We start from the raw sequence: 9,498 nt of genomic DNA, 5'->3' as shown, positions 1-9,498 counted from the left end.
CCCCCCACTTTCTTTTAATTCAGAAGAAAGGGCCACTAAAGCCCTTGCCATCCCCTTACTCTTTTCACCACCTCATTTTGTACCAGCGCAAGAAGTCCAGCCCTGGCTGAGATTGCTGATACAGTGCTAATGCAACATAAAGGCAGAGGGGATGTGTATGCACTGTGGAGAGAAATTATGATGAGGGACCAGGAATATTCAATCTGTTGCCTTTGCTCTTCCACAAAACACTCTCATTGCTGGGGAGATAAGGCTCTGTCTTTTCTGAAATAGGTTAATCATATTGTGTCCTTTGGCAGGCTTCAGGGGTTTTTTTCACTCTTTCTTTCTGCCTATCTCTGTTAGTTTTGGGATTTTTTTGAAAAGGAGAAATAAAGGCCATTGTGTCCACTCTTGGAGTGGCAAAGTTAGGGAGGAAGATTACAGTTACTCAGTTTGGAGTATTCTCAGATTTTTAATGCCTAGATCATATGAAACATGGCCAGAAGAACCTGGTTATCACTAAAGCTGTCAGACCCAGATTCTCCTCATTACAGCATCTCTCCCAGTGGAGGCAGCACTAAGTAGTCCTGCTCATAATTCCTACTTTCTGGGAATTGCCTCTGCACTGCTCTTGGCCCACAGCATGCTCATGCATGCTGAATAAGTAGCATCATAACTGTCTTGCCAACCTTTCCTTGGCAGTCTCCCTCCTAAGCACTGAGCAGACCCTTCTTGCTGCAAAGCTGACAAGTTACCCTACAGCTATGGTGGTGCTGTGGGAGGACAGGACACGCACTAGCATGACATCCCTCCTGCTAGTGCCCCAGAGCACATACGACATAGGAGGTAATGTAATGACAGCTTACAGCTCCATTCCCTTGCTCATCCCTCTCTCTTAAGTAAATTTTAGGTATCTGATGCATATAATGCTATTATGGACATAAGCACAATGTGTTACTTTAGGTTTTCAAAAGCTGACCTTCTCCTTCTCTCCCTTATTTTCAGGCACCAATAGCTTCAGGTACACTGCTGTTTTCAGCAGCCACAAGCTCAAAATTAGATCAGTTGCTTTTACTTAGTCAAAATGCTTCATGTTAAGGCCAGTGATCTGCACGTGCCCAAATCATGGGGTGAAAAGGGAGGAAAGGTAAACATGGGAGAGGGTGGTAAACCAGACCAGTTCTTTCAGCACATCTTTCTTGCCAAAGAAAATATCCAGCTAACAATAACAGATTCACCCCTCTCCTTATGAGCCTCCTGCTCAGCAGGATTTTCTGTTTTCCCCTGGGTAGAAGTACAAAGATGTGGAGCCAACTCTGAAGATCAAAGAGGTAGATGGCTTGGAGCTGGTGAAGAAGTTCTCAGAGCAGATGGAAAGCATGCTCCGCAGGAAGGTTGAAGCTGTTGAGGTATGACCACGGTGACTATGGGAAGCAAGTCCTCTCCCATCAGCCTCAGAGCCATAGACTCAGGCCTCCCGTCTGTACCAGGAGTATGTGGGCGCAGAGGTTGCATGAGGACTTCCTTGCCCAACCAAATGCTTGCTGGTGCAGCTGGCTCACTCTGAGCTTTAAGTAGAAACTGGTGGGAGGATGTGGGTGTTCAGACAAGGGAATGCTGGCTTCTCCTTCAGCCCAAAGTAGGAAATAAGATAAAAACAAAGTCTAGGAATAAATATGAAGGAATGAACACTCTTTTAGGAGAAAAGAGGTTTGATTCTATAGCTATTTAAAGAGGAAAAAAAAACCTCTCATGAGTGAAAAAAAGTTCATCCTTGCATAATGCCCTCTGGGCCATTGAAGAGTGGTAGCTTGTTTCATCTGTGTGTGTGGCTCAAGGGAAATTCCTGCATCCCCTGAACATGAGCTGCAAGGAAGGTGCTTGGATTTCCAGCTGTGTACATGGGGAAGCATGGAGGAGGTGGCAAGAGGATTTTAGCTGTTGGCGTGTTGGAGATCAGAGCAGGTAATCATTATGGCCCTCTTACTTCTTGCATCTAAGGTTCTATCATGTTCCCTCATATTTACCCACTATGAAAAGCATATTTCTGTAGTCACAGAGCCTTGACTGTTTAAGTCATCTAATGTGGAAAAGTCATCCAGAAACACATAATTTGAATCTCAAAGTGAAATGTGGGCATTTTTAGATCCAGAGCTTTGGCCCATAACATTAAATTAATAGCCAGACTTTTCCAATGTTTGGATTGCCTTATCCTTTGTGAAGGAGTAAAAAATAGTTTTGCTGAAAATGTTGCTGATTGTGCAACTCTGAAAATATGTACATGTTCAGCTGGATTTCTTCCCATTCTGTACCAATTGAGAATTAGTGCCCTCAAGCATCATACTGGAGAATACTAGTTGATTATATTGCCTTCCATAAATGGTAAGAGCTTATAAATGGTCACAACATCACTGAGCCCTTTACAAAATCGAGTCATGGTCTTTGTCTCAGTAACAATACCAAATTGAGACTCCGACAAGGCCTTTTCCTTTGATGACATGCTGACATCAGGCTGGGTCTGAGATGCCTTTCCCATGGCTTTTTGGAAGGGTTCATGGAAAATGAAATTAAATCTCTGGCTTTCGTTTCTCTAAATGGACATGTTTCTGTTTGCATATGTCCTGTGATATCTAAGATTCCTCAGGGATTTAGCAGGGACTCTGGAGTAAGTAGGTGTGAATATACTTGGCAATAAATAGCTGTGAATATACTTTCCAAGCTGTAAAGTTGCAGCACAGAAAGACAGGTCAGCAGAAAAGCGGGGAAAGAGGGAAGTTTGTAGCCCTGTGACTCTGTTGTGGTGAAGGAAGCAGTTGTGTGTCTTTTCACTAACTGTGTGAATGGCTGATACAGCTGGAAGAGCTCCTGGAGGGCTTTCCACAGCACCCCCTCATCCTTCTTTCTGTGTGCTTGCATTAGAGGTTGGTGGAAGCAGCAGAAGACGCAGATCTGAACCATGAATACAACTCCTCGCTGGAGGTAAGTCTACCCTGGTCAATGACAAAATACGGCGTTCATCCTCAGAGAGACTAGCCAAAAGGCAAGCCTACCAGCACCCAGCCACCTCAGGTTCCTGAACAGGATAGGAGTTTCCTTGTCTTCAGGATGCTCAGCTTGTCTAGAAACTAGTGTAAGAGACTCCCCTGGCAGATCCCAAACCTAGTAACACCAAGGAGATTATTCCCTTTGGCTCCAGGAGGGAAAGGATTTGGGAAGACACAGGGTTGGGTGACATTATTGGCATTACATTTTCTGTACACCAGCGTTGTCATTATGTGACACGTTAGTGCAAATTAGCTGGCGCTTTGTGGGTTACTTGACTGGAAAATGAAATAAAAATTGAGTATGTATGAGCAACAAGGAGGATGCTGTTACAAATACAGCAAACCACTAATTCCAATAAACTGAGTTTCCCACCATCTTTCTCAACAGCTCCCGTCATCTTTTCTCTAACCTGCAGGCACCCACTTGTCAGGACTTCCCATTAGGTGAAAGTTTGGTGCTGTCCAAGCAATTTGGATAACTGGCTTTCTGTTAATAATTGTTTGTTGTAGCCAAGCTATGGGATTATTGCTGGTGAAGGGAACTGGTGTGAAAACTCTGATGAAGGAAGTCCACTGTTCACAGTACAAGCACAGAGTGCTTAGCAGAAGTACAGGCTACCCCTGCAAGTATATCTCTCCATGCTGGGAAAGGGTGGGACTGAAAACAGCTATTGAAATCAAGCTAGCTACCAGTTTAACCTCTCCTACCTCTTTATTTAAGAATCACATAACAGTCATGCTAGTTGGTTCAGCTGCATTCACCATAAGGGTCATGGAGGAGTCGAGGTACATGCCCTGTATTCACACACACAATTTGCACTCCCTGAGTACTGTTAATGCTGGAACATAAATCCTTAAATAATTTCTGTCCTCAGATAAAGTCAACAAAAATATCTTAAAAACATCTGTTATCCAAGGGTGAAGAGTGTCCTGGAGATACTAAACTGACTGAAGATGCTAAATCCCCAGTGGCCTTCACAGGAGGAACACTGCGTTGTCTTTGAGCACCTTCTGCTCTATCCTTTGCTCTTGATGAGTGCCTGCTGCTTGGAGTGACAGAGTGAGGGGATAATCCTTGCTGCACGTATATCAGGAGTTAACTCTAGTAAATGACAGCTGTAGAGACAGGGCAAGTAAGGTCAGCATCAGCATGCCCTGTAGCAAACCTGGGAGCCAGAGCCAGTGAGACACTCGACCTCTTTGACTAGTTACTTAAATACCTCTGAGGGACCCTGGAAGTCTGCACCGTGTCCCTTTGCTCTCACATGTCTCTTCTGCTGGTTACGACCATGCTTTCAGTCATACGAGCACCTGACAATAAGAAACTGGGCAGAAATCATCATTTAGGTTACTTGATGTTTTACAGTTGGTAATGGCTCTTGTTTTCTGCTTATCTTGATCCTGTTTGAAGCCCGAATTCTCCAGATGTCCCTTGTTTATGTTTTAAAGAGTGTTTTTTTTCAGGCAGTACTGCTAATAGTCTGTCTTTTTCTTTCTTGTTGCCTTTCTCTTTTCCATTGTCTTCATCAACAGTTTGATTACTACAACTCTCTCCTGATTAATGATAAGGATGAAAATGACAATTATGTAGAGCTTGGAGACGAATTCATTTTGGAGCCAAATGAGCATTTCAATAACCTGCTGGTGAACACAACATACAGTGATATCCAGCTCCCCACCAACGTCTACAACAAAGGTAATGGCCTCTACTGGCCTCTACTTTCTCACTACTAGTAGGTTGCTGTGGAAACTACCAGTAATAATATTGGAAGAATGGATGGGAATAAAAAAAAAAAACCTGTCAGAAATACAATAGGGCTGGAAAGGTACTGGTCCAAGGCACAGTGATGTCTGTGCTGTAGTCTGTGACTGTGACAGGGCTTAGGTATAATCCGCTCTTGGAAGACCTCTGATGATAGGCAGTCCTCCATCTTAGGCAGGCAGTAAAGTCTCCTAGGCTTCATCTACCCAACCAAAGATGCTGTGAAACAAACTGATGTGAATTCATTGACAACTGTTACTCTGTACAAATGGGTCAGATCTATCAAGGTCTTTAGGTATCAAGGATCTCATTGATTTCCGATTAGAATTTAGACCTCAAGTATCTTTGTGTTATGAGACACTAACATCTCACGGGGACAGTCTTAATTTCCAGTGAGTGTATCTGTAGGGAACTGGGGGTAATTCACAGCTGCTACTGGGACATGACTGTTGTGGGCTGTTTTCCATTCTCAGCAAACCTTTGGCACTTTGGCAACACAGGAGCCCAGGGAGGCACTGATGTTCACATGGCCTCATCCTTGCCCAGACTGTGTCCACTCCCCCTGCACATCACACCACTCCAGCTACGCACCAGAAACTGGTCCATCTCCAGGCTGGTCAGCACTCTGCCAAATCTGTAGGCTGAGGCACCAGTTGCAATTGTTCTAAGTTTACTGCTCTTTTTGGCCAACATTTGAAGCTGTCTGAACTGGCTCCTTCCCTGCCTCCCCATCATCTCTTCCCCTTGCATACATTTTGGCAAGAAAAAAACAAAAGCGGCATTACTTCTCTCATAGATAGAGTTAATTTACAGTCTTCAGAACCAGACAGGGCAGGCACTGGTGACTGTGCTCACAACCGCTACATTGTTTAAGAGGGACAATAGATCGAGTTCTATTTCTCCCATGATTTTAAATTAATTCCATCTGGTCTGACAGCCCCGGACACTAAAATCTTGCTTACCATAGAGCCACCAGCAGAGCTGGCTGTGGGTAGCTACAGCAGAGCTACACAAAGTAGGCTGCTGCGCACAGCAGCATAGAGAAGAAGTGGCCAAATGGCCACTGTCAGAGACAGCAGAGAGGCACTCCCCAGCTATCTGATTTCTTGCCTGTACAGCTTGACACAGACCACCCAGCTGCTCTGGCTATGGCTGGAGGATGAGCAGGAGGTGGAGGAGGAGAGCTGCTTCCATGCCCGGGGCTCCTCCTGGGAGCAGTGCCTGGCAATACTCATTGCCTCTCTTGCAACCAGCAGCAAGCCTGGCTCTCCACAGCTCTTCTGGCTCCCTTTCTACATGAGTTACTTTGGCCTCATTGCTGGGGAGTCATAGTTAATTTTTTCTCCTATTTTGACCAAAACCGCCTTTAGTAAAGTGACTAACAGGAAGTGGTGGGTCAAAGCCCCATCCCTCTCAACAGTAATACAGTTAATCCTAAAATGGCCAGTTTCTTATAATTCCCTGTTTCTATTGCTGCTGCTCTGCTTGGTCTCCTGAGGCAATGAGTCAACACAGACACCAAATATACACTGCCTCTTACAAGCTTTTGAAAGTCTGCAACTTCTTATTGATTCTGATGAGATCAGGGGCATGGGAGGACAGCTAAAGCTTTGTGAAAGAAAGGGCAGACAAAGAAGAAAAGAAAGAATTATTGGGGGAAAGAGGGCAGAGAGTGAGAGAGAAACGGCTCTTCTGTCTTAGATAAATGCATCTATCATAAATTTAAACACTCTTTGTAGAAAAGCTGTTCCACTTAGTGGTGCATCAGGCAGTTGCCCTACAACAGCCACATATCTCCTCTTAGGTAGCAGCTGAGTCTCACCAGTGTGGTGTGCCAGTTGTGCTCAGCACAGTGCTGGTATTCCTGGGTCTCTCAGAGCCCTCTTCCAACCAGATGTAATGCCCAAGGGCAGAGAAGACTGGAAGGAGAAATGGGAATAATAACACATGACCAAGCTGAGAATGCCTGTAGTGGCCAGTGGCAACCTGCCCTCCAGGATTTTCTTGAATGATGTATCCAATTCCCTGCCCAACGTCAAAGCTTTGGACAAGGCTGCATTCCTCCTGTGACTGCCTTTGTTCCCATCCCCCTCCTCCATCGGGGGTGATGGGTGTCCTCTCCTCTTCTGCACCCTTTTTTCCCATTTTCTGTTCTTTCCCCCACAGACCCTGACATCCTGAACGGTGTTTACATGTCAGAAGCCTTGAATCCTATCTTTGTGGACAACTTTGAAAGGGATCCCACACTGACCTGGCAGTATTTTGGCAGCTCCACTGGATTCTTCAGGCTCTACCCAGGTAAAAGATAGCCTTTGCTCTTTCAGTGCAATGCAGTAGTCTTCCAGGACAGGGTCCGTGACATGGAAGAGCCCAATCCGGGAAGGCTGGGAACAGCATGGCCCCATGAAGGGCAGGGTGTAGTGAGCAAAATACTCAGTGGAGGGGTTGCTGCAGCTTAGGCTGAAGGAATATTGTCCACCACAGGCATAAACCCCTTTTTCCCCTTGTGGACCAGCCCCCCAGGCATGTTGCCCTTGCAACCCCAGAGCAGTCTGCTTGCAGGGTTGTGCCTCAGGCAGTCTGCCCTCCAAAAAGCTCACAAAACACCATGGCAGGACCTGGGAATCCCACAGGCAGGATGTGGAGGCTGCAGAAGGGCTCCCTGCCTCATGCTCCTCTGCGGTTTTTAGTGGTGGCCACAACCTCTCCCCATCTCCGAGGCCACACGTGGCAGACGCAGCTGGCCAGCCTGACTTGTTATCCACTCACCAGCTGTGAGCAGCATGTAAGGTCACAGCGCAAGAGGGAGGCCCCGTGCTCGGAGGAACCCACGAGATCCTCTGCAGCTGTAGCTTGGCCTGGTGGCCCCTTCGTCAGATGGCGGCATGCCCTTGTTCTGTGACCTGTCACGTGTTGTGGAAGAGGAAAGCAGAGACGACTGTGAACACAGTCTTTAGCAGGGAATCTGGGACACGTCCCTGTCCCTGCTGCTGCTTTTTTATGCTCTCAGCCACCCTTGGGGAGAAAAAGAAGTTTCTGAGACCTACATCAAGGTGGCAGAAAGTTCAAAGTGAGAGCAATTGCTCCCCAAATTAGAAAAGACTATGCTTAATAAGCAGTTTAATGAGAACTGCCAAAAACCATGCAGCTCTGCTTTTCTGCAGAATGGCCACTGCTATTGCTGGCCAGCCTTGCGTGCCCCGCCGGGGTGGCCAGTTCTCAGCAGTGAACAGCAGAAGCGCGAGTGCCTGGGGAGCGGGGAGCAGACACCTGCCTGTCTCTGAGCGTTGATTGCTCCTTTTGCTGCTCCCTTCAGGAATAAAGTGGTTACCAGATGAGAACGGAGTTATCTCCTTTGACTGCAGGAATCGTGGCTGGTAAGAGTTCTGAAGAGACTTGGCCAAAGCACCTTTCAGTCTTCCTCCCTCTTTTCCAAGGTGACACCCTGGTGAGTTGCTGATCAGCAGTTACTGCCCCATTCTGCTCCTGTAAGAGAGAGGCGGAGCACACAAATGAAGGCAACAGAAGGTTTGGAAGCCCTAACAGCTGCCAGAGACAGCTTTCCACGTGGCATCTAACGTGTCACATGGGAATCGCCACCACTGTACCCTTTCTCTGTCCGATCCTCCTTATAATTCTGTGATGGGAGGGACGGGGCTGTTCAGACTGCAGAAATGTGGGGCATTTACTCTGTCTAGTCAGCATGGCTAAAGGAGGCTTTAGCAATTGTCACTCTCAGCTGACTCTGGACATCTGCAGCAGGCCCAGCACTTGCCAATGTGGGAATTGAGATGCTGGGGCCAGTGGAAGAAGCAGGCTGGTAGGAAGGGATGCACCAGATGATGCCTGACCCTGATGATAGCTGTGCTTGTGGTGCACGTAGTGCTGCAGCTAGCATCGTGTGACAGCAGCACACCTAGCGTTCCTCCTCCCCGTACACTCAACCAACTTCCTTGTATTCTTCTTTTTATAAAGGTACATCCAAGCAGCCACCTCTCCCAAGGACATTGTCATCATTGTGGACGTCAGTGGGAGCATGAAGGGCCTGCGGATGACCATTGCCAAACACACCATCATCACTATTTTAGATACTCTGGGAGAAAATGACTTTGTCAACATAATTGCAGTAAGTACGTCCCATTTCCAGTGCTGAGTTGTCTTCCTCATGCCTTATACCAACCCTTCAGTCCTCATAGAAGAAGACTACAGGCATTACATTGGTGTTTACCACACTGAGTACCTATGCTGGATGGGGGATTAAAACAAATTACCCTTGGGAAGTTGGTTTTGTGTGGTCAGTAGGGTGGCTGCTAAGTAATCTCACCCCCCACATGGAGGATGTCAGCTGCATCTTTTTGCTTACTTAGCGATGTGACTGCGACAGATAACAAAGTGCTGTAGAGAGACACCTGAGCTAACGGGGACCTGAGCTAATAAATTCACATAGCATAGCATAATACTGTGTTTGGGTCTGGTAGCAGTATAATCCTCAGGACAATGTCTCCAGGCTAGAAAATTACCACCATATGCCTTTTTGTGCACCAGCATCCTGCAAGGCTACAATCCAGTTAAAAGTCAGTCTGCAAAGGCCCACATGGAGTTTGGTCAGGTTGCCTGAGTGTTTCTTTCTCCTTTTTTAAGCCCTGGCCAGAATGAGGATTGGCCAATTACCCACAGAGAATCAATACCACTGACCACATAAAAATTTTT

General features: G+C 46.6%; 1 protein-coding gene across 1 annotated transcript in view; it reads left to right on the top strand.

The window, feature by feature from the left end:
• Window positions 1-1,274: 1,274 nt before the first annotated feature.
• Window positions 1,275-9,498, top strand: part of LOC104468437 (voltage-dependent calcium channel subunit alpha-2/delta-4-like) — a gene marked incomplete at its 5' end in the record, with an annotated part of 43,339 nt that continues 35,115 nt past the window's right edge. Inside the window, 6 exons of the mRNA XM_010082555.1 lie at window positions 1,275-1,391; window positions 2,902-2,961; window positions 4,560-4,722; window positions 6,955-7,086; window positions 8,105-8,165; window positions 8,764-8,914. Of these exons, the coding sequence (XP_010080857.1) occupies window positions 1,275-1,391; window positions 2,902-2,961; window positions 4,560-4,722; window positions 6,955-7,086; window positions 8,105-8,165; window positions 8,764-8,914 (684 nt within the window). The remainder of the gene's footprint in view (window positions 1,392-2,901; window positions 2,962-4,559; window positions 4,723-6,954; window positions 7,087-8,104; window positions 8,166-8,763; window positions 8,915-9,498) is intronic.

This window comes from Pterocles gutturalis, unplaced genomic scaffold (genome assembly GCF_000699245.1).
Source record: "Pterocles gutturalis isolate BGI_N339 unplaced genomic scaffold, ASM69924v1 scaffold42829, whole genome shotgun sequence".
NCBI classification, from domain to species: Eukaryota; Metazoa; Chordata; class Aves; order Pterocliformes; family Pteroclidae; genus Pterocles; species Pterocles gutturalis.
The sequence above is the reverse complement of the archived record's forward strand: the minus strand, read 5'-3'. Positions and strand labels throughout refer to the sequence as shown.